Source organism: Myotis myotis, unplaced genomic scaffold, assembly GCF_014108235.1.
Source record: "Myotis myotis isolate mMyoMyo1 unplaced genomic scaffold, mMyoMyo1.p scaffold_m19_p_5, whole genome shotgun sequence".
Taxonomy (NCBI): Eukaryota; Metazoa; Chordata; class Mammalia; order Chiroptera; family Vespertilionidae; genus Myotis; species Myotis myotis.
The window spans coordinates 107,906,650-107,931,765 of NW_023416357.1; the positions used below are offsets into that span (position 1 = coordinate 107,906,650).

Consider the following 25,116-nt stretch of genomic DNA (forward strand, 5'->3'; position numbering starts at 1 on the left):
CAGGGAGCCCCCCAGCCCCGGGAGCTCCCCCTTCTTCTCTTTTCCCATCCGGGCCCCCCCCCCCCCGCCCCCGCACATGCCTCATCTAGGGTTAGCCTCCCATGGCCTTGGGAGACCACAGCCAATTGGGCCGGGTGGTCCCTGACTCCAGAGACAAAACTAGGAAAAGTGTTGAGAACGTAGACTAGCAGAGAGGTGGAGAGCGGGCTGAGCTGGAGCGGGCTCGGGGTGGCCGTTTCCCATATGTGAGCGCCGCCCCACAGGTAAGTGGGAAAATTGGAGCAGATGCCAAGAGACAGAGCGGCACACCGTCCCCACCTTTCCCATCTCAGGTCCAGGCCACCACACTGCATCCCTGGGGTCCTAAGCCACCGCAATACCCATGAAACTTATAACATAAAAGCTAATGGCGGGGCTCGGAGGCAGGCTGCTGGAGTTCAAGACCACGCTCGCCACTTCCCCGCTGTGGGACCACAGGCCAGTGACTTAACCTCTCTGGGGCGCTGGCTTCTTCACCGCGAGCGTGGAGTGACCTGATACATGAAAGTGTTTGTACATGGCGGCCTCTCGCTGGATATTACCCAGGGGGTCGTTCCAGGAGCCTTTTTCGTTTTTGGTATTGAAGTCAGTTCGATTGCACTTCTGTTTCTCACAGGCAGACATTCTCTGACTATCAGTCTCCTTCACTTAGAGCCCCACCCGCTCTCAGCTCAGCTCTGAGGGAGCAGGACAGTGCGGAGGGCGCCCGTCCTCCCATCCCGTCGGCGTGAATGCCATCGCCTCTCTGGGCCCCGTGGGCGGTGGCCTGCGGACTCCGAGAATGTGGGACAAGGAGTAACAGATGATCGCACTCGAGGGCCGAAAACCCAAACACCGCTGGGGCCTGTCATGGGGGTCGGACACCAGGGGCTGGTGGGGACGTGGGGAGCCACAGAACACAGGCCTCACTTAGTGGGCAATCCCACCCACTGTTCATCCTGCAGGGACAGGCCCGATCTTGTCTTTCAGGAGAAGCTGGGGATTTTGGTTTTCTTGTAAAATTCCCTGACCTTTAAACGCCATCCAGGCTAGAAAAACCAGGTGTGCAGCCTGGCAGGCGTCTGGGGGCTGCCCATTAGCAGCCCCGGATCCAATCCGACCTCTCCTCTGCTTGTTGAGCATGACACACTTGCCCAAGACCACCGGCCAGTGAGGGGCCCGGTGGGGAAGCCAAGCTGGGGGCCCTCAGCCAGTGCCGCCCAGACAGCTTCGCTCCTGTGCCTCCTGCACAGGCCGTTTAGGAAGTGGGCCTGGCTCGGCTGTACACCGTGTTCCATGGAAACCCCAATGAATCAGTTAAGCTCTGGTTACAGGCGGATTGAGGGGACCGGAACCAGCCAGCATCGGTTGTTCCTGAGGTGTCTGGATGAACCCCAAGGACTCTCACCAGAGTTCCTGGTCCCAGACACGCTCCAGCCTATACATAACTTTGCCGGCCTGGGTCCAGGCGCAGAGTGGCGCGTACCTGGAGCGAGTAGGCAGCATTGTAGATGTTGTCGATGGGCACGTCGCTGCCATCCTCCGTGCACTGGCTGTACGGCTCGCCCAGCTTGAAGGACTCCGTCTACAATCACAGACCCACAGTCAGCCCTGCTCCTCGGACCCAGAGCGGGCGGGAGGGGGGTGGGGTGGTGGGGAGCTGCTAACAGCCCCTGGGAGCGGCAAAGGCTCTTGGTCCTTCATTTAACAACTATTTATTGAGCACCTACTAAGCACCGGTTGCTACTCTAGGCACTGTGGGTGAACAATTCCCTGTTCTCATGGAGCGTACATTCCAGTGGGGTAGACAGATGGTAAAAAAAAAGACAATAAATAAGATCATTTGGGTAGTGATCGATGAGACGGGTCAAGAGGCTGGAGGGGTTGGGGGAATCAGGGGAGATGCCTTTGAGAAAGAGACATGTTGGCTCCACATGGAATGGAAGAAAGAGCTAGAAGTGCCAAGAAAGGGAGGAAGAAGATTAGGCAGAGGGCGCAGCGGGGCGAGGGGCCAGGGTGGCTGCCGGCAGCCGGGCGAAGCGCTCGGTGCAGTCAGAGAGGAACACGGTGGCTCTCAGAGTGGCAGCCAGCACTGGAGCGTCCCGGCAGCAGGGCAACGAGAAGGAGCAGGACAGCTGCATGCACTCGTCCCAGAGAAGGGCCCACGTCCCACCCTCGTGTCTTCTAGCCCCGAAATGGACTTTCCTAGACAGAGCCCAGGGGCAGCGGCAGAGGGGTGAGGCCCGGTCAGAGGGGCAGAGCGCTGCTGCTCACAGGCCGCTGCTGCTCACGGGCCGCGGTTTATCGGTTTATCGTGGTTTCCTCAGTTTGGCTCAGCTTACTATTTGTCACTGCAAATAAACAATCCGGGCAAGCCAACCAGGGAAGAGAGGACACTGTCTCCCAGGAGGGAGCAGTGATGGAATACACATTGTGACTCCCTGATAGCCAGGGACCAGGGAGGGAGGGAGGGGGAGAGAGAGAGAGAGAGAGAGAGAGAGGTTTTTTTCCCTTCTTCTGAGAATGGGGACGAAGGGAAAGGGGATGACAGATTTGTGGGAGGGCAGAACATTCTTTTTTCTTTGAAGAGAGCCTGGATAGAGAGAAAGATAATTGGGGGTGGGGAGTGGGGAAGGAATTAAAACGTTTGAGGCTAGAATTTCTTTCTGTTTGTATTGTAATTCATCTGCTCGCCTGATCCCTGATGTCTCCCTCAATTAGTGGCAAGTACCTCAAGGGCAACCTACAGTGTTCCTTTTAAAACGTTCAACAGCAGAAGCAAACAAAGGGCAAAGTGGCCCTCTATCTTCCCTCTTGCCTGGGGACTCTCTCCAACAGATCAGCCCCTGATCTCAATCAACAGTCCAGGCAAGCCAACCAGGGAAGAGAGGATACTGTCTCCCAGGAGGGAGCAGTGATGGAATACAAATTGTGAGGTGGCTAGCCAGGCAGACGTGCATCCACGCTTCCCTGTGCCCTGCAATCCCCCTTCTCACTAACAATAAAGGGTGGGTCTTTCCGGTCCGGTCCGTAGGAAGCGGACTTCATTCCTCTACTCTCTGGGGAGCAAACAGACGTGGGCCCCCAGCACAGGCCAGGGCGGGGCTGGGCACTGCGGACGGAGGTGCCAGCAGTGCTTCCCCGGAGGTCACCTGCATTCACGGCCCCCCTCTAAGCTTCTCCCAGCAGCAGGCTCCTTGGGCACATGTCCTTGGAGCCCCCCAGTCCTGAGGACGTGTCAGCTGTCCTGTCCGAGAGCCTAGAGCGACATGTCTGAGCTCTACCAGCCTGGGGGCTGGCACACGGCCGAGCACTGAGGTGAGGGGTCTGTCCACTCAGGTCAGCCATGCGCAAACAGCACGGAGCTGGGCTCCTCGCACGTGGAGAACCAGCCCACGGCCCTTTCCAGGAACCGATGTGAGATACCATCTTGCGATCTGTATGCTTTCCGAGTGCTCGATGGTCCTTCACTGCAATGACGCTGACTACACGCAGGGCCTGGGTTGGTCAGCCTGCTTCCAAAGCAACAAGGGCAGGTGGACTCTAGAGAGGCACAGAGCGCTCAGCTTCTCAAAGGCTGGATGGGAGAACTGGGCCCTCCCTGCTCTCACTTTCCCTTTCCCCACACCCCACTGTCCGCTTTACAGACCTGCTGATCTGTGCAGGGCGGGGAGACATTGTGGTTGTGTCCTAGGGAGACACACAAATGAGACTGGGCATATGTGTGTGTGAATGTGTGCAAGGTATGTGCATGTATGTGTGAGTATGCACACATGTCTGTGTACACACGTGTATGGGTATGAGCATGTGTGTGTGCATACACAGGTATGTGTAGGTGTGTTAAGTGTGTGCGCGCACATGCATGTGTGTGTGTGTGTGTGTGTGTGTGTGTGTGTGTAAAAATAGGACCGTCTTTATCAAACCAGGTCCTAGCTGCTTCCTTCTGGAATCCTGGGGAGGACGGCAGTTGCATGGAACCCTTACCTCACGCCGTTAAAGGTACGTGTGGTGCCAGGGACCAGCCCGGGGGCAGCAGGATGCCCAAGATGGAATGACGGTTGTTTAACTTTTTCCTTTTGTCTTGCTTTTATATTGCAATAAATGATAAAAGTTACTTGTGTCTGATAAAACTTACAATGGAGAAGAAAAGAATTAGTCAATATATGAGATGAGGACAATTAACTATTTGGAGGAAGTAAATTCTATCTCCACTTCACCGCCTGCAGAAAACAATTCTAGTGGGTTGAAGTATGAAATGAAATAATAAAATAACTGGAAGGAAACTCAGCTCAGGATCTGGTCTCGAGGAGGGAAAATCCTCAACAAACATGACAACTAACACAAAGATTTGAGTATGGAAACATCTGGTGTTTGTGTGTGTGAAGGAGCAGCCTGGAGAAGACTAACAGGAAACACAGACGAGGGGAGATATTCGCAACACACGGATATTTGCACATAATGAGAGCCTCTCTATACATGAAAGAGATCAATGTCTAACGCACAAAGGAAGCGGGTGTCACAAAGGACAAGAAAAAGCTTCCCCAACTCCTCTTTTTCCTTACTGTTCTCTTCACATCCCTGCAGAGTAATAGTCGGTATTTAAGGAGCACTTACTACATCCAAGCACTGTTCTAAGTGCTTCACACAAATCAGCTCACTGGATTCTCACCAGCCTATGAAGTCGCATTACTATTTCATCCCCATTTTACAGGTAAAGTAACTGAGACACAGAGATTACACAACCAAAGTGGGAAGCTGGGGTTGTGTGAACCCCTGCTGCCTGGCTCTGGAGTCTGAGCACTGAATCCCTATTGTACACCCACTTGTGAAAAGAAGATGAAAACATAGAGTAGGCTTACAATGACGGTGAAATGCCCGCCCCCCACCCCCACCCCAGGGCTGGCCCCGCAGCCCCAGGGGAGTAGTCCACCCTCGCCTGCTTCCTCGTCTCCCACTCATGATTCAACCTTTTGTGCTCAGGTTTCTGTTCCGCTCCTGCCTCTCAAAATGTCTCTGGCGAAGAACACAGGTGACCTCTTCGTTGCCAAACCCAGAGAAGACCAGCTTGTGGCCTGTACCTTGCTTGACTCTCTACTGCATGTGGCCCTTGGCTCACACCTTCCGTGAAATGCTGTCCCTTGATTTCTCTAATACCAACCCTTTCTGGCTTCTGCTCCTACTTCTCTGCCTCTATCCCCCATTTTCTTTCTGCTCAGACCTTCAACAGCTGCATTCCGCCTCAGGCCCCGGGTGATGCATTTACTTCCACGTCTAGAATGACACTGCATCACCCAGCTTCCCTGGCCCCCGCGAAGCTCCAGGCTCAGAGCATTACTTATGGGACATTTCCACCTAATTTCCCAAAGGCACAGAGCATGGGTATGTCCCGAGGGATGTGGTTATCTTCTCCCCCAACTCAGCCCTCCTCTTGTAGTCCCTAACTCTGAGCCTGGCACCGCCATCCACCCCGCTGCCAAGCCAGAACCTACACACCAATCTAACTTGCCTGGCTCTTCCTGGCTGACGGTGGTTGGCAAGCTCCGTAGTTGCTCTCAAACCCATTCACTTCTGCTCATCCCCACAGCCGTTGCCTTAGCTAAGACGCTCATCATTTCCTTCTGTAATTATGGTAAATGTGCTGCCGCCAGGCTCCTGATTACACTCAGCCAAGGTGCTTTTTCAAAAGGCTTCACTGCCTGGCTTGCAATCCTCTCTGTGACCATGTTGTAACTGCTCTGCCCTTTGTCTAGACTACCCTTCCCTGACCATGTTTGACCCACACTTGTCCTTCAAGACGCCATCATCTAGAAAACCTTCACCAACAGCTTCTGTTTGCGCTTCCATCTACCCATTCATCCATCTACCCATTCGTCCATCCATCCATCCATCCATCCATCCATCCATAATATTTACTTGGGACCTACTATCTTCGAAGACCTGAACCTGGGAATAAGGCAGAGAAGGTCCCTGCCCAATAGAGCTAAGGGCTGCATTGCGAAGGTGTGCTGTCTTCGCCTCATGAAGTCAGATCTTTGAGGCAGGTGTTCTGATGTGTTCATCTCTGAAAATCCCGTACTTTGGACACACAGTCCCTCAGTGAATGAAGGAGATTTTGTTAACTCACCGCGTAAGCAGCTACTGAATCTACCAGCTTAACATGCCCATCAAACAAACATGCCCATAAATAAGAAAGGAAGGAAATCTGGTTTGTTTGGACTTATTCTTAGTGACTCCCTACTGACCTCTTTCTAATCCCTGTTTTTGTTGTTGTTGTTGTTGTAAATGCTCATAAATCAGAACTAGAGCTGACTGACCCTGCTCTGTGGCTTTGATTCTGTACATCTCAAATTAGGCGTAGCAGTAAACCCACCCATGTCCTTGTTTACCCACCACTGGTAAAGAGAATATTTGCTTAACAATGTAGTGGGTATTTCTAAGCTCGGAGCAGAAAAAAACCAGAGGGCAGAATTCCTTGGTTCTTGTAACTCCCCAGTCTGCAGATCCTGTGAGAGGCAGAAGGCAAGGAGAGGGCGGTGAAGGTAAGGGTGCACTGCAAATGCCAGGTCCTTGTCAGCAGGCAGATAAAACTGCAGGGAGGGGTGGACTCAACATGTTCACTGTGCTGATCTGGGAGGCTGGTGACTTGCTGGTGAACAGGAATCAGTGACTCAGCTCCTTGAGTGGTGCCACAGCCTTTTCAAGCCACAGTTCAAGATCTGTTTCTTGGGCAATCAGCCCTCACACAGCCAAGTTGGTATGCGATACTCCTCACGTCAGAACAAACTTCCCACAGTGGATGGAACACAGCCCCTGAACAACTCGCCTCCTCAGAGCAGCAGGAGTCCCAGGCCACCATCCGATGGCATCTCTTGTCCCGGGCTGCCTTTTGGTGGGACACCATGAGGCAGCGACCCCACAACTGTCCTCTGGAATATCACCATTCCAGCTCATGGTCTTTGTTGTCTACCTTCAACATCACTTCCTCAGGAAAGCAGTCCTTGAACTCCCTAAATCCCCCCATTAAAAAAGGCCCTCGGTCAGGCATCCCCATGATCTGCGCCCAAGGGTCCTGCCTTTGTCCTTCTTAGCACTTATCTGTAATAATAAAAGGGTAATATGATAATTAGACTGGATGTCCTTCCGGATGTCCTTCTTTCCGGACAAAGAGCTGCAGTGGGCGGGGGCCGCAGCAGAGACTGCAGAGGCCCCCACCCACGGTGGCGGCAGTGGTGGGCGAGGCCGGGGCCAAGGCCCTTGCACGAATTTTGTGCATCGGGCCTCTAGTGATGATTACAATGAACCACCTGTGTAATCTTTTGTTTGTTATTGGTCCTCTCTGCTGGACCCTACGTTCCAACAGGACAGGCACAGTGTCTTCCGCACTGATGTGCTCCCAATGTCTAGCACATAGGAGGGCTCAGAAATGCTTGTTGAGTGGATAAGCAATGAGCGGGTAGATCAGCCCAATGGCCACCATGTCGCTTTCTAACCCAACATAAAGCCATCAGGGATGGCTGCGCTCAGCCTTTTGTGGCATCCTAGCTTTACTTGTGTTTGGGGAGACACACTTTGCTTCTCCTTTCTCGTGGAGCTACTCAGGTTCCTAACACCGAGGTTCCTCGCTGGCTGCCTCTGGGAATAACCACTGGGGTTTGGGAAAATACATGTCCTTGGGCTCATCTCTCAGAGTCTCTGACTCAGTAGATCTGAGGCTGATGATCAACCAGGTTTGGAAATCCCTGCTCTGGAGGACAAATTCGTGAGGCATGAAAGCTAAGGAGTTTAATTGGGACATTAAGGTTGGATATAAGCAAAGGTATAAAAAATGCCACTAAGGATTGTCAATTACAATGATCATTATAATAGATACCATTTTTGTCTTGACAGATTAGCACAGATGAAAAGTTGGTTAGGAGAAACCAAGTTGGTGGCATAGGTAAATACCTGAAATTGCTGCCTCGCACAACCACTTCAAAAATACAACGAAAAGACAAAACGCACATCATCCAGAACCACAGGAAGGCTGGCTGAGTGGAAATTCTACAACTAGAAGGAAAGAGAAAAGGACACTGAGACTCAGAGGAGGTGCGGAAGTAAAGTGCAGAGGTACAGAGGCTTGCGAGGAAAGGGCTGGCAACTGAGGATGTGGTTGTCTTTTTCAATGGGGAGGGAGACACAAGCTCCTGACTGCTCTGAACTCCAGTTCCAGGCGAGTCTCTGGGGACTCAGACTCATATGGGGAGAAACTGGACTGTCTGGCATCGGGCAGAACTCAAGGGAGGCTTTCTCTCAGAGGTGCTTGCAGCGATTACCACGGGACACTGAGACCCAAGGCCTCTTAGGGCAGGGCTGAGGATCAGCCATAGCTGTTTGCTCCGCCCTGTTGATTTCCTGAGACCCTGCCCCACCCAAGCTGTGCGCAGAGGCTTTTGCATATGAATAGCCTGGCCCTTTGCAATCTAAAATTACCTAACAAACTGCAACTGGGTCAGAGAGATGCAGAACATCCAAAAGAAGGCCAAAGGCCCCACAGCAGCTTGCATTGCTTCACAGCTGGGCCTCATCTAGGCACCTCCAAACCCCAAACAAAGAAGAGGAATCTGCAGATCTCTCCATAGCTCCTGCTGAGTAGCCTCAGGCAGAGGCTAAATTAGCACCTCCTTAGAGATCCAAGAGCCAGTGTACCCAGTGGTCAGAGTGGGACCATCCAGACTACAACTCCTCAGATCCATAAGGGACACACTCAGGGGGCAGACTCTGTGAGCACCAAAGCCCCACTGAAGCAAGTCTTGCCCCAGAAGGGTGTCTCCAGCACAGAAGTTCTCCCACTGCAGGCACAATGATTCTCACAGCCAATTGGCCTGGAGGTCAATTCCTCCCAGTGATAACTACAACAATCAAGGCTTAACTACAACAAGACTGTGCACACAGCTCACAAAGGGGTGCACCAAGAGTGTCCACCTCAGGTAATTGGGGAGGCTGAGCCACTGGGCCCTATAGGACACCTAGCACAGAAAGCCACTCTATCAACACAGGGAAGCAGCCAAAATGCAGAGACAAAGAAACAGGTCACAAATGACAGAAATGGAGGAAAGCAAACTACTGGATATAGAGTTCAAAACCACAGTTATAAGGTTTTTCAAGAATTTTCTAGAAACTGCCAATAGATTTAGTGAGAGCCTCAATAAATCTAGTGAGACTCTCAAGGATATGAAAAAGGACCAACTAGAAATTAAGCATCCACTGACTGAAATAAAGAATATCATACAGAGATCCAACAGCAGACAAGAGGATCGCAAGAATCAAGTCAAAGATTTGAAATACGAAGAAGCAAAAAACACCCAACCAGAAAAGCAAAAAGAAAAAAGAATCTAAAAATACGAAGATAGTGTAAGGAGCCTCTGGGACAACTTCAAGCGTACCAACATCTGAATTATGGGGGTGCCAGAAGAAGAGAGAGAGCAAGATATTGAAAACCTATTTGAAGAAATAATGACAGAAAACTTCCCCTGCCTGGTGAAAGAAATAGACTTACAAGTCCAAGAAGTGCAGAGAACCCCAAACAAAAGGAATCCAAAGAATACCACACGAAGACACATCATAATTAAAATGCCAAGAGCAAAAGACAAAGAGAGAATCTTAAAAGCAGCAAGAGAAAAAAAGTCAGTTACCTACAAGGGAGTACCCATACGATTGTCAGCTGATTTCTCAACAGAAACTATGCAGGCCAGAAGAGTGCCAAGAAATATTCAAAGTGATGAATAGCATGAACCTACAACCAAGATTACTTTACCCAGCAAAGCTATCACTCAGAATTGAAGGTCAGATAAAGAAGTTCACAGACAAGAAAAAGCTAAAGGAGTTCATCACCACCAAACCAGTATTATATGAAATGCTGAAGGGTATTCTCTAAGCAGAAGAAGACCATTTGCAACAGCATGGATGGAACTGGAGAGCATTATGCTAAGTGAAATAAGCCAGTCAATGAAAGAAAAATACCACATGATCTCACTCATTTATGGATAATAAAGACCATTATAAACTGATGAACAAAAATAGATACAGAGGCAGAGCAGCATCGAACAGACTGTCAAACTACAAACTACAGCGGGAAGCCCGAGAAGGGTTGGCAGGGGCGGGGGGGGGGGGGCCTGGGGGGGGGCGGTAAGAGATCAACCGAAGGACTTGTATGCATGCATATAAGCATAACCAATGGTCACAAGACACTGGGGGGTAGGGGAGGCTGGGAGAAGATCAAGGGGGGGAAAAAGGAGACATATGTAATACTCTTTGTAATACTTTAAGCAATAAAACAAAATTAATTAAAAAAAAAAAAGAAAAGTTGGTTAATACCCATGTTGGTGAAAGTGTGGAAAACCAGCTACTCTGACACATTGCTGGTGAGCATGTAGATAGTTTCATAGACACATGCTCTTTGACATACTTCTAGGAAGTTATCAGATAAATACTCATCACATCACACCATACCACACCATTGCTTGTAGTTGTGCCTGGAAAGGACCTAATGTCTATCGAGAGGGAGCTGCTCAATAACTTCTCCCCACAGTGGAATGGCTGGGTCCTTAGGAAGGATGCGGCAGGTCTGTGTGTTGATAAGGAACCATTGCCAAGCTATAGGGTCAAGTGGAAAATGGGGCATAACAGTATTCTGTATTTACATAAAAGGAGAAATGCTTTGCCTGGTGCACATACTTGAAGACGACGATGACATCCCTGCTGGGACTCAGAAGCAGCAGTGAGAGGAAGCAGGGCTGGAGGTCAGGCATGGGAGGGAGATGCGTGGGGTGTTCCTGGCTATGGGGTGGGTATCTGTCTTTGGGTATACACTCCCTTTAAATAAGTTCTTAAGGGTCATTCTACATTGTCTGGCCACAGTGCTGTATACCTGAAACTAATAGGAAATAATGTTGAATGTAAACAGTAATAAAAAATGATCTTTTTAAAGGGTCATTCTACTAGAAAGAGGGGGGCGGAGGGGGAGAGAGGGGAGAGAGAGAAGTGCACTGGCATAAAAGACGCAGGCCTGCAAAGAAGAAGCGCACTTCTCACACTGCCCTCTGCTCCCATTGAGCGCGACCTACTCAGGGTGGGAGTTTGCAGCTCAGATGCGCTTCTGTTGACAGGTGTGAGGGTTCTCAGCACCCAATGAGGTCAGAGAAGGTCAAAGACTCGAGAGAGAAGGGGTTCTTGGTAAGTGAAGTGGAACTGATAGAAGTGTGATGGGCTAAATAGACGTTCGTCTGACCAGTGACTTTCCATTAACCTTTAACTAGGGGTTCGCATGCCTCATCGGCCTCTAGATGGCCCAGGAAGGAAGGCGTAACCTGCTCTATTTACATTACTGGCAGGTATGGAGTTAGTGTCTGATGCCTTGCATCCATCACAGGGTCCATAATTGCCGGTGTCTGTCTTTGGGACAAGGCAGGTTCCTTCCATTCTCCCCCAAACAGCACCCTGTCCGGTTCACTCGTACAGAAGATGCAAAGGCAGGCTGTAGTAACCACCGGACAGCCAGGAGGTGGCCACTGGAGAACACAGGGCCACGCTGCCTTTTGAAACCGACACCCTCCCATAAGCTGCACCTCACTGGTTTCCGGGGAAAAATCTGTGCTTCTCGCTAAGTCTACAGAAATCAGACTGTCCTCTTACCAGGTGCATCCCTATGGAGGTGGCCATCGCCGTCTCAATCTCCGTGCCCACGTCCTCGATGAAGGGGTATTCATCCTGCCGGTGGACAATCACCTTAGCCCCGGTGGAGGACACCAGGAAGGGGTTATATTCCTCTTCGTTTATGTACAAGATGACCTGCAGCCCTGGGAGGATAAGGCAGCTCATTGTGGTCAAAGGCTGGGAGAGCTTGCCCGGGGCAGCCTGCCTCTCTCTGCTTTGGGAGCCTCACAACGAGGCCCGGGCATTCCCAGCAAGTGGGAGGTGGACAGGGCTCCTCTGGAAGCTCTGCAAGGGGCGGGGTTGTGCCTCCAAGCAGGGGCTCAAAATTCTGCTGCCGAGACATGCCCGCCACGTGGTCCCTCCGCTGGGAGCTCTGCTGAGCCCGGGGCTGCGGGGCCCGGGGAGCGCTGGGCGCCGGCGGAGGACTGGCCGCTGGCCTAGCTACCTGCCCCGCTGTCTACTCCGCACCAGCAGCGGGAGGGACCTTCCTTTTAAAACCAGAAATCAGTTTGCTCGGCTGGTCTGGCTCAGTGTTTAGGGCGTCGGCCTGGGGACTGAAGGGTCACGTGTCACGGGCATGTATGTCGGTGCAGGCTCAATCCCTGGCCCTGGTCAGGGCACACGTGTGGGATGCAACCAATTGATGTCTCTCTCTCCCCCTCCTCCCTCCCCTCCACTCTTTCTAAAAAAAAACCCAAAACACAGAAATCAGGGAAGATCAGTGTCTGAAACCCCTTGGTGGCCCCTCACCGGACAGAATGCCACAGAACATTCTGGGGCTGGCAGGGGTTTGGTGTCGCAGCCCCCCAACCCCCTTCCTCAGCCTGCTCTCCTCTCCCCCAAGAAGCTCCAAGCCCACTGGCCTTTCAGTTTTTAGCGAACATCAAGTCCTTTCCTGCTCAGGTCTGCACTGCAAGTGCCCAGGACACTCAGAGACAGCCCAGCCCGCCTTTCGGGACACACTTCGTTGAAACCAAACTGCATCCTGGCCCAGCACCTCCCTCCTCCCCTTGGTGCGTGTCCCGGCACAGCACCGGGATTTGTAACGGGAGACGTCTCTGCTTGTCTGCTCATTTGTTATCTGTCTTTTCACTGAAATGCCAGTTCCCTGGAAGCCGGCAGGCGTCTCTCCTGTGCAACACTGCGTTCCTGGCGCCTGGCATACAGCGATACTCAATACACGTTTGGTAAAGGAGTGAGCGCATGAGCAGGGCCTCCACGGGTTGGGAGAGGAGAAGGTGGGGAGTTGTTCGGACCTTTTCCTTTCGACCTTTTCCTTTCGTACAGGAACCTAAGCCCAGCCTGGGGAAGCAATTTGCTAGGCTTCACCCAGCCCACAGGGGCGGAGCCAGGCCTGTGCGAGCCTTTGCCCAGTTCCCAGACTGTGTCTCCCCCTGCAGCGGCGCCCTGCCACGGTTCCCTGCACTCGGTGAGGACCCTGACTGCACAGCAGCAAAGGCTGGGAACCCGAGGGGTATGTGCCTCCGTGAGCCGCCCTGGCCCTCCCTTCGGAGCGCACTGTGCCTCAGTCCTGCTCAGTTTGCTTAGGACCTTTCCAGGCTCCTCTTTGTGGGGAAGCCGGCCAGCGTGCTGAGCCCTGCCTCCCTCCAGACCTCGCTGGAGAGCAGCAGACAGCAGCCCTGGGGGTAGCAGCGACCACACTGGTGCCGCTGGCGCCGGCTTTGGTAGAACAGCACCACGCTCGCCATGCAGTTAGATCGGCGATGACAAGCACAGCTAAACGTACTGGGCGCTTTGTGTGTGCTGTAGACTGAATTGTGACCCCTCCCCAAATTCACATGGGGAAACCCTGACCCCAGTGTGACTGCCTGGAGATGGGAAGGTAATTCAAGTTAAATGAAGCCATAAAGGTGGGGCCCTGATCCCACAGGACTGGTGTCGGCACAGAAGAGGAGGAGACACCTGCAAGCTCTCTGCGTGCACAGCAAAGGCCACGTGAAGGTGGCCGAACTGCAAGCCAGGAAGAGAAGCCTCCCCAGACCAAATCTGCCAGCACCTTGACCATGGACCTCCAGCCCCCAGAACTGTCAGGAAAAATGTCAGCTGCTCAAGGCCCCTGGGCGTGATCTTTTGTCATGGCAGCCCGGCCCACTGACCCAGCTGTGCCAAGTGTTGTTCTAAGCGCTTCACACAGCCTGTCTGCTCACTGACCTTCCCTTGGAGCTGTCACCATTGTCCCCGTTTGGGACGAGTGCAGTCACTTTACAGGCTTACACAGTGAGTGGCAGAGCTGACTTTTGGCTCCGGAATCTGTCATCTTAGCCAAGATCAAGGTAAGTGTTTGCCTCCCTAATCTCCTGCTCAGTACATCTGGGTGTAAGTCCATCTGGAAGCTGCCTGCCTAGCGTTACTCACTCCAGCTCCGAGCTTAAACCAGAGTGGAGTCCCAGAGAAGAAACCCCAGCCATGTTGCTACTGCTCTCTCAAAGGTAAAGAGGAGATGTCACAAAGGGGGGAGATACCAGGAAAGAAGGGACCCAGGGCGATGCCGATGGACCCACTGCCACAGGGAAAGTGCCCCTGGTTTCTGGCCGTGGGAGTTCCTGCACTTCTGGGAGATCAAGCCCCCCCCCCCCCCCTCCCCGGCTGGCTGCCGCCAGGACCGCCTGGCGCAGGTCTTACCGTACTCACTGCCCCCCATGGAGGTGCTGTGGGTCTCATTTTCCTTATTGTTGAACGTGTAGCAATTCCCATACATTGGATGGTGGAAAAGTGTGAAGTTCCTGTGGAGGAAGAATATGGGTCAGAAGGGGCAGTGCTAGCGTCCCCCATGCTCTTGTGAACAATGGAGGGTACACAGGACTCACTTTCCCCAACTTTCCTCTTGGAAATGACAAGCAGGCCTCTCCTCAGGTCGACACATGCTGATGTAGAACTGCTCCCTGCTTCCTGTTCCCCCTCTCAATCTTCTCGCCTCCGTCTCCATCCTGACTTGGTATTTCTTATGCCATATGTCTGCCCCAAATCCCTTTGTTCTTGAAGTTCTCAGCCTCTTGACATTTTTCTATCCCAATCCCCAGTCCAAGGACATGATCCTCAGAGAAGGGTCACATCACAGACCTCCCTCCCTCTCTCTCTCCCTCCCTCTCTCCCTCCCTCCTTCCCTCTTTCCTCTCTCTCTTCTTCCCTCCTTCCTCCTTCCCTTCCTCTATGCTAAATCAGTGGCTCTTGATCATTGGTATGCATGATGGTAATAGACAAGGCTGTGTGTCCACCATCTGTGTCTGTTTCTATGAGCACTTTAATGAGATTAAGGATATTTTGACTCTGCACCATCTCCACCTTCCTCACTGACTCTAGAGCAAGCATGTCAAACTTGCAGCCCACCGGCCGCATATGACCCACAATGAGTATTTTTGCGGCCCAACCAATATAAGGTACGTAAGAAACATTTAAATAAAAATTTCATAACATAATTTTTACAATATCCTGTTATACATAATTATTAATAATGAACTACAATGTTCGCTAATGACTGATTATTACAATCGTGTTACATTCATTTCCCTTACGTCGCCTTACATGCAGGCGCACCATTTCTCTTCACTAACACCAGCAGCGAATATTTACCAGCTGATTGCCACGTCATTAGTCTTGGACTGACCTGTTTGGTGTGCGCAACAGGAAATATTTTGCTTTTGGAGCACAAGAAAAATAGGTTTATTTGTGTTATGCTTATTAATTTGTGCAGTTATTCAGTGTCTGGTAAGTTAATGTTCAAGAAAAAATATTAATTTTTATTAAAATGATCTATTATTTTATATTAATGATGATTCATTTATTTCAGCCCTTTGTATTCAGCATGTCTCTACTGAAATAAACCTACATTTCTGTGAAAATTGAAGCTTTTGCGGTCACATACACTTCAACCTTGCTTATTTGGCCCGTGTTAGCCTGGGAGTCTGACATTCTTGCCTGGAGCCTAGCTCCTGTGTAAGCTGTTCTCCAAAGGGCGGGCCAGTGAGAAGACCGCCATTCCCTTCCCAGGCCTACAGCTGAGCTGCAGGCGCATGCGAGGGGCCCGGGGCTGAGAGAGCAGCCTTCCCCTCCTCACCTGGCATCACAGGACACCCCGTCAAAGAAGCAGGTGACCAGCAGCTCCTCGGCCGAGTAGCTCATGTTGATCTTCTTCTCCAGAGGCACCTGCGCCATGATGTTCATGTAGTGCAGCTTGTACCACTCCTGGATGGCATTGACGCCCGAGCTGAAGGTGTACGTGGCACAGTGGGACGTGCCGTTCGAACACTGCAAATAAGAGGAGACATGAGCCTGAAGCCGTCAGCCCCAGCACTGGCCCACAGCAGGCCTGGAAGGGTGAGAAGCTGAGACTCCAGACCAGATGCCAGGGGAACAGGAGGGGGTGCCGGGCAAGGATGGGCTTCTGCTCACACCTGGGGGCTGAGGGACATCATCCTGGAGCCTCAAGGACCAAGAAGGGGTCAGTGAGGAAGGATTGCCTCCCTGCCCGGTGAAAAGCAGAACTAGCTTCTTCAGGGCCCCCACACATCAGGGCTTTGGCCCATTATCGCTACTGAGTTCCTATTGGCTCCACAGTCTAAATCTCTGAATTGTAGCCCAGATTCTGACACTGCTTCTCTGTAGGACCTTGGGCAAGCTATACACCTATTATACTCAGAACGTTCTGTGTATACTCATCCAAGCTATACACCCATTACTTCACTACAAAATGCTGACAAAAATACCATCCTTCCCCACCTCACATGGTCATTGGGAAGAGCAGCATTTAAAATATACAATAAGCCCAGTCGATATGGCTCAGTGGTTGAGTGTCAACCTATGAACCAGGAAGTCACGGTTCAATTCCTGGTCAGGGCACATGCCCAAGTTATGGGCTCGATCCCCAGTGGGGAGGCATGCAGGAGGCAGCCAATCAATGATTCTCTCTTATCATTGATGTTTCTATCTCTCTCTCTCTCTCTCTTCCTCTCTGAAATCAATAAACATATGTATTAAAAAATACAATAATGAGAGCTTTATAGGGAAGTTGTGGTACAACCCAGATGCTCTCATCATGCAGGGCTTAAACACGCTCCTAAAAGACAGACACCAAAGGGTTGATTTGGACATCAAGGAGAGCCTCATGGGCATCTTATGAAAGACCCAGGAAGACTTGAAAAGTCTCGGTGATTAAGAGAGAAGGCTACTTTCAGGGCCTGGGACTGGAGTCAGGAGGTCTCACAATCAGCACTCAAGGCTAGAAGGTATAGAAGTAGCTCTCAGCCTGTGGCAGTGGCTGGGGCATGCAGAGGACGGTGGTGATTGAGTTTGCCCAGGAAGGTAGGTGATGAATCTCATTTTTGGTGAAGGGCTACTTTTTCTGAGCCCCTCAAATGGGACTAAGAAGGAGAGATCAGGTGCGTGCCCCCCGCAAAGGCAAGCAATGCAGGGGACAGTGGGTGTTTCTGCTGTTTATCTTCTTCTTTCTGGTGTCTGTGCCCCGATTTTGCTGTGGCGGAGTTTCCGTTCCCCCTGGGGATACAGTCTCGTGAGGCTGTCCATCAAGGTCCCCGCCCTCTGTGAGCCAGCAGGTGATCCAAGCTTGGCCAATCAGCTATCCCAAGATGGGCTGGGACACCATCTTCATGGATGAATGACGAAGACTAAAACTACTTGAAGCTTATGTAACCCAGCAGCAGTATCTGACATGACGTTCCATCATTTCTTGTCACCAAGAGCCCTGGATCTTCCCTAATTTCTGTCCTTAGGCAAACTACTGGTCACCTAAGACATTTGCTTTCTGCATCCATTTTAGTTGTCTGTAGCCCGTTCACCCTCACTGGGTGCGCTTCCTCCAGTGGGGCCGTGGGGCTAAAGGCAAAGGAGACACCGCCCTGGACCACTGCCTGCAGCCCACCCCCTGCTCCAAACCAGGAGCGTGTACTCACCAGCTGGAATCCCACCACCTCCTTGGACTCTTGGACGTGCATGACGTCCGCTGCCTTATGAATGATGCTCCCACTGACTTTACGCTTCTGCCCCGTGAGGAAGTCGGTGGCCTTGCTGGTCTCACCCTCATCGAAGACCATCAGTGGGATCAGGTGGAGGAACTTGGGCTGGGGGCCCTCCCACGCCGAACTGCAGGGCTCGGCCTCCCGGCGTTTCCGAGACTTGATCTCTGAGAAGCCGTACAGGGTCTTCAAGGCCGCTTTGGTCTCCTGTTCCAAGTCGGCTAGAAGGGGCTTCACGGCGCTGTACCTGCCAAGGTGGAGAGAGGGAGTCAGAGAGAGCCAAAGCCCCTCCGGCACAAGGCTGGCACTTCCCATGCTGCTTTCCAACCACATGTGCCAGCCTTGTGCCCACTGCTCCTGACCATTGGCCAAGGAGCCCAGGCTTTTTACGGGGCCCGTCCCAAGTGACCACTGGCCTGAGTGAGTGGGGACAGCTCTGTGGACCCTTGTGTGGCTTCCGGTGGCTTCACCTCTGCCACCACTGTCTGCTTGCTCTCGGGGTGTGTTGATGAGTTTGCCTCAACCAGCATTTCTGGAGTGGTGACTGTAGGTGCCTCCCATAAACCAGCCACAGATAAGTGGGGGTGTACCCAGGGGGCAGGCTCCATCTCCACCTGGCACACTTGGCCTTGCCCTTGCCCTCTGATTCTCCTCGAGTCAGTGCTGGGAAGGAAGAGGTGTAACTGTTGCCTTGACAGCCCAAGAACACAGAAGAATGATACAGGACTCAAGTGACTGAAACATGACACCACCCTTCACAGCACCAAATGATCCTGGCCTCCTCCCCCACCCCTCCTCCTCGTTCTGTGCATAGTAATGGAGCCAGTCACCTGGGTTCCAGTTCCCTGCCCTGGTTCTGGATGTGTCAGCTTGGACAAGTCCCTCAGCCTTTCCATGTCTCATTTCCCCAACTCTAACACGGCGTTAGTAGGCAGAGTCCATGAGTGTATTATGCCTATTTAACGAAATGGTCACTATTCTTAGCTGTATTGGTGTTAATTGTACTTGTTAGCTTTTCACTCTTCTAATACAATATCAGTTCCATTCGGACAAAGACTGTGTTTGGGTTGCTCAGTTCTATGCCCCACATCCTACTACAATTTGTAGAAGATTAGGGAACAAATAATGAACAGAAGGAAGAAAGAAGGGAGGGAGGGAAGCAGGAAAAAAAGTAAGAAAGGGGGTGGAGAAAGAAAAGAAGACTTTGAGGTGGAGCATGAGTCTTAGACCCGATGCTGGTTTGACCTTTGCCATCTATCTACTCATAGATGACCCTGGCCCAGGTAGCTCCCTTTGAGAACCTTCCTGCCTTGCTCCCCTTCTCCCCACCCCTCACCTGCTCGGACAAATTCTGCCGGATTCTGATCTGCCTCACAGATCAGTTTTCAAGAATCCCAAGAAGGACACCGGTGACCCATTTAAAACAGGTCCCGTGGCAGACGACGGAGCAGTACCGACGGAGCAGTACCGAGGCCTGATTCTGCCCAGAGCCCAGTGACCTCAAACAGTGGGCTGGGTTCACTCAGGTGAGAATTTGGGGCAGCTGAGATGCTCCGGAAGTCACCAGGGTGCAACTTCTGAGTCAGCCATGAGCTCACATCTGGGGAGAGTGAGGGCGTGAGCTCGGAGAGCTCAGGGGACATGGCTAAGCTGAGCTGTGTGCGTGCAGGTGTGCATGTGCGTGCAGGTGTGCATGTGCGTGTGTGTGCGCGCATGTGCGTGCATGTGTGTGTGGGATAGCTCATCCCAGATCCAGCCCCCAAGCAAAACTGATCCTTGCAGCCTCCCCCGGCGTTCCCTGAGCCAGCCCATCCTCAGAAGCAGCTGATGGAGGGAAAACCTGGTGCAGATTAGAGGCTGGGAGAGGGCAATTTGCCAACGTTGGCAACGAGTTCAAGTTTCCACAGAGCACGTCTGCAGGCTGGAGGGCCCCCTCTAGGAGGGCCTGCCCCACCAGACCCTGCCCTGCCTCTTACTTGTAAGGGTTGATGTTGCAGATGGTGACTGCGGGGAAATCCAGCTTCTGGAAGTGGATTTTGATGGAGACAGAGACGGTGTAGAAGGAGAGCACAAGCAGGGCACACTGCCAGAAGATGAGCGCCACCGCGGTCAGCGTGAACACGATCCAGAGCAGGCGGCGGAGGCGGCCGCGGGACACCACGATGCGGCGGCAGCCGTGGGTGTTGGTCTTCAGGCAGTACCACCGCATCAGCTCCTTGATGGTGGGCGCCTGCGGCCCCCTCACGGGCAGGTTCTTCTTGATTTTGGCTTTGATCTTCTCTCCAGGAGCCATGGCGAGGATGGCACGTGGACAAGCAGGCAGGCTGGACGGGCAGAGAAGAAGGGCTGGTGAGCTCACACCCGCCGGCCCACTGGCGTGTCCCTGGAGGTGCCCTTGTGCCCTGAGGCCGCCTCCCCTCGTCCCTCTGTGGGCTGGACAGCCTGCGCTGAGGCCTTGGCCCCTCTCCAGGATGGTTGTGTTTGGGGCACCACAGCTGCCAAAGAGCTGCCTTCCCTACCTGCGCCCCGGCCCAGGGCGTGGGGGCGGGGAGGGTTCACCTGCGGTTCACAGGACAGGTTTGAAGAAACTTTCACCTGGTGCTCGAGGCAGGAGCCGCGGGTCAGCCCTGCAGCGCCTGCCATGCTTTCTAGGATTGCCCCCTGCGCCGGGTTGCCTCTGGGAGGGCAGCCGTCCTAGCTCATCCTGCCCCCTGGTGCCCGGCGCAGGGGCTGGCACAGAGCAAGCACCTGCCACTGATTCTGACAGATAAACTCTCCCAAGAGAACTTCCCGACATCCCCTTAGATCATGTTCAGCCCCTTCCTGCCAGATCCTCCCGCCCTTCTGCCGTTTTACTGAAAGTGGAGAGTTTCTGTTTCGTTTCTGCTTCATTTCTTCCCTTTACAGCCCAGCTCTTAGTGTTTCTAAGGCTGCTACTAGAACAATACCTACAACTATTGGCCACTTAATATCTGCCAGGGGCTGTGCCCCATTTCCTTGATTCTAAGATAGAATACACATTGATTTCATAACAGCTTCGTTTGGGGAAGAGTGTTGGAATGCAAATTACCACATTCATCTATGTCCATGATGCATCTCAATTACAGAAACTTCACGATGTGAAATAACTTTCCTTTTAGAAATGGATAACATATATATACACACACCTACGGTCACCTCATAATTATATGTAGTATCATAAGTCTTATAAATATATAGTCTTTCTCGATATATACACATAATCTATGTATATTTCATCTCATGTTTTAACAATCCCACAAGCAGGTTTACAGATACTATTGTTTATCTCCATGCTACAGAGGGGGAATGAGTGACTTGCACAGGTCGCACAGGCAGTTGAGTGGAGGAGCTGGATTAGAACCAGGGTATGTGCCTGCGAAGGGCCGGGATTGTGCTGGGTGCTGCCTCCACCCACGGCAGTGAATTAGCAGCTCCTGGGGCTAAAGTGAGAAGGAAAGAGAAGCGATCCTGAATTATTTGACTTCCAGTCACTGGGCGGGTAATGTGATCACAGCCCACCGGTGTGAAGGAGGAGAGCATGTGGACATGCCGTCCCCTGTGACTGCCGTAGGGGGCAGAGGCACTGAGGACATACTCTAGGATTTACAGGGTGGTCCCAGGCTACCCAAGGCCTGTGTCTTCGGCAAGGACCTTCCTTTGCCCATCAAATTCTTCAGGCAGGATTCTGGACTTGAGTTATTTCTCCCCACTAAACCCATGGGATATTGTCCAAAGTTTAGAGCTAGGGCAAAACTTGGAGGCATTCATACTCATGATGCTAGAGGGTTTCAGGTTTGTGATGTGAAGCAAGCATGTCAAACTCGCAGCCTGCGGGCAGCATGCCTCGCTTATTTGGCCCGTGTTAGCCTTTGAATTGGACATGCTTGATGTAAAGGAATTAGAGTGCTGGGGGTGGGGCGAGAGGTCCAGGGCCGACAGACCACACCGAACCCTCCATTGACAGACCTGATCCTGCTGGGAGGAGGAAAACCTTGGACCCTCAGAATGATGCTCTTAGACTCTCGGCAAAGGGAACAGAATTTATTTTGTCATTTAATAAAATATTGCCCATCCCACCTCCTCTCTCACTAAAATCCAAAGGCAAAAATGTTAGTAACAGTTTGTTTTTAAAACCTAGATATAAAAATCGAAAGAAAAAAAGCTTTAAGTAGAGGTTCCTTTTCCTGCCACCTAAAAGGTTTTTGGCTCTGCCAATGTTCACCAGAAACTGTGGTTCCGAAAGCTCCCGTCTCCAACCCTTCTTCTCACTGAAGACAACGCCTGGGGTCCTCCTGTCCCATTAGCCCCCCAGAACTGACCCAGGGCCCGGCGGGTCACCTGCCAATGTCCATGAAACTACAGGGGAAGGAAGGAGGCCCACGTTGCCCATCGCAAAACAGATAGATGTTCGCACAAATAATATCTCAACTTCACAGCAAACAAGTCTGCAGCTGCTATTAGGTCGACCGCGCGGCTAAATGGGATGTTGTGGGAGGACGTGCACCTGACACACAGCACGCCCTCTTCTAAGCACTTTACAGGTAGCCACACATTCCATTTCTACGGCTCCCGAGTGCGCACCAGATTCCCCCATTATACAACAACGCCCACACTGGCAGGTTAGCAGCTTGCTCAAGGTCACTCTAGACCCGTGGCCGGCAAACTGAGGCTCTCGAGCCACATGCGGCTTTTTGGCCCCCTGAGTGTGGCTCTTCCTAAGCCTTAGGAGTACCCTAATTAAGCTAATAACAATGTACCTACCTATATAGTTTAAGTTTAAACAATTTGGCTCTCAAAAGAAATTTCAATCGTTGTACTGTTGATATTTGGCTCTGTTGACTAATGAGTTTGCCAACCACTGCCCTAGACAGTGGCTGAGCTGGGATTTGAACCCAGGAGTCCTCAGATAATAATAATAATAATAATAATAATAATAATAATAACAATAATAATAATAATAACAACCATAATAGCAGCTATGATTTATTGATCCCTTACTCTTTCCCCAGACATCCCACTGAACTCTTTTTACACGTTACATCCTTGAATCCTCACTATAATTATATAAAGTACTAACAAGTACTATCCCCACTGCACAGAGGAGGAAACAGGTGCACAGAGGTGAGGTAACTTGCCCAAGGTCGAAAAGGTAGGAAAGATTCCTTAAAATTCCAGGGTCCTAGCTCAGGACGGTGACTCCCGCCCACTCCTGACCTCGCCTACCGCATACCAATGAGGGAACTGGAGCCTCAGGGGACCTCAGCTCCTGGGGGGGCAGGGAGGGTGCAGCCCCTGCCCACCCCGAGCAGAGCCACCAGGCATTGTCCTGCGGCCCACGGACAGCCGGGGCTGAGCCCCGGGAGGGAATTAACAACCCGCTACACTGAGGGTTTGCTTCTCTCTGCAACCACAGCCGCCCCAGAGAAGACGCTACCGAGGGCGAGAGGAGCAGCGCGGCAGGTCTGCGCGTCTCTCCGGGACCGGGAAGAGGCTGCGCAGGTGCAGGGCGAGAGGCGAGGCGCCGCCCCGGACCCCGGCGCGGTTTCTGAGCGGCTCAGAGTCCCCTCTCGTTAGCTGTGTGCTCGGGGCACAGCACAGGCAGACGCCAGGGAGCTGGATCCCCACTGACCTGCGACGGTCAGCATCCCGGCCACCCGGAGGCAGCCCCGCGCGGGGGCCGGCACCGCCACCCGGCGCGCGGACGGCGTCCAGGAAGCCAGGGACCCCGCGGCCGCTCCGGCGCCTGAATCCCCCCGGCTGTGCGACCTGACCCGGCTGCTCACCTCCCTCGGTCCGAAGGCTCCGGCGCGAGCAGGTGCGCGATCCGCGCGCTCCTTTCCGCTCCGGGTACAGCGCGAGCATCTCCCGGCGGCGCCGCTGCCGGCTCTTGTGAGCCTCGCCGGCCCCGCCCCCAAGGCCCGCCCCGGGCCCGCCCCCCTGCCCAGGTGCGTTCCCCGGGCGGCGGGGCTGTGCGGGCCGCCTGCCACCCTGCGGCCGCTCTGCGCCCCGCCGCCTGCGTGCGCCTTCCGGGGGCACAGCGCGGTGCCTACTGCCGCCCGGAGGCCACCCGGCGCCCTGCATCCCCCGGGGCCGTGCCGGTGCGCACCGTCTCCCAGCTGATCGCAGCGCCCCCTGCCGCCAGGCACTCGGGCCCGGTTGGCTGCCAGGCTGCCCCAGCACCGGGACCCCCAGCAGGCTCCTCTAGGGCTTCCTCCTGCCCTGGCTACCTGAGTCCAGCTGCTGGCCACAGCGGCTCAGCCAGGCCGCTCATCCTCTGACTCGTCAGCTGCCTTTTTACAGGGGCTCAGCGTACATCTACAAGAAATGAGCTTAAAAGATTGCAACTGGGAGGGACCATAGCGCCACCTCGGGCTCAGTCCCTTAGAGTAGCGAGGAAACAGGAGCCGCGAGGGGAAAGCGTCTGTTCCCGCTCAGAGCGTCTCAGCCTCACCTGTGCATCCCATCACCTGCGGATCATGTTATGATGCAGGTTCTAATTTAGCGGGCGCGGGGCTTGGAAACGTGCATTTCTGACTTCCCGGGTGACGCTTCTGTTGCTGGTTGGAGGGCCACACTTTGAGTAACAAGGGCTACTTGCCCAGGTGAGTGGAAAGTGGTGCAGATTTTTGGAGGGTAATTTAAAGAAAAGCTCATTATTTCGAGTACCAGTAGGACATATGGGAATACGTAGCAGACAGATGGAAGGTGGAGCTCTGTGGAGCAGTCTGGGCTGGAGACCTAGATGAGGGGCTCAGCATGTAGGAAATGGCATGGAGATAGATGTGGCCGAGAAGATATCTGGGCTGGGAGTACAGTCTTAGAGAAAGCACTTTTAGGGAGCAGGAGAATGAAGTGGGGGAGGAAGAGAGAGAGAGGGAGTGAGGGAGAGAGAGAGAGAGAGAGAGAGAGAGAGAGAGAGAGGGAGGGAGAGAGAGGGAGAGAAGTGGAAACGGAGAAGAAACCATCAGAGCAATGGGTGAAACTGAATGATACAATGACCCAAGGGGAAAAAATCGAGGAGGAGGATGGGCAATATGGTCACGCAATGGGGAGGATGATCATGGGGAAAAGCCGGCAAAAAAATCTCAACTGCTTAGTCCAACATGCATGCACATTGTAAAGAGCTCATAATAAAGGGAAAATGGAAGTCTTTCTGTAATATGCAACCCCAGTAAATGAGCATGGTTATTATTTATATATTCCTATGTGTATTGAGACTATGAAGTATACACTGTTCTTTAAGTTTGTTTTAATGACAATGCACTACACAGTTATATTCTCATTTTAAAGAAATAAAGCCAGCTTTTTCACTCCATGATATATTGTAACTTTCCTTGTACATATATGCACACTTACTGGTAGGTAAGCATTCAACTCACATAGCTTACTTAATCAA

The 25,116-nt window shown here is 52.5% G+C and overlaps 1 protein-coding gene across 1 annotated transcript in view; it reads right to left on the reverse strand.

Moving 5' to 3' along the window:
- SCNN1G (sodium channel epithelial 1 subunit gamma) overlaps positions 1-23,615 on the reverse strand; it is a 28,217-nt gene extending 4,602 nt beyond the window's left edge. The window contains exons 1-7 of the mRNA XM_036309314.1: positions 23,504-23,615; positions 19,676-20,023; positions 17,637-17,946; positions 15,785-15,975; positions 14,353-14,453; positions 11,689-11,852; positions 1,505-1,603 (exon numbers count right to left, since the gene is read on the reverse strand). Coding sequence (XP_036165207.1) covers positions 1,505-1,603; positions 11,689-11,852; positions 14,353-14,453; positions 15,785-15,975; positions 17,637-17,946; positions 19,676-19,992 — 1,182 coding nt within the window. The 5' untranslated portion in view covers positions 19,993-20,023; positions 23,504-23,615. The remainder of the gene's footprint in view (positions 1-1,504; positions 1,604-11,688; positions 11,853-14,352; positions 14,454-15,784; positions 15,976-17,636; positions 17,947-19,675; positions 20,024-23,503) is intronic.
- Positions 23,616-25,116: the final 1,501 nt, after the last annotated feature.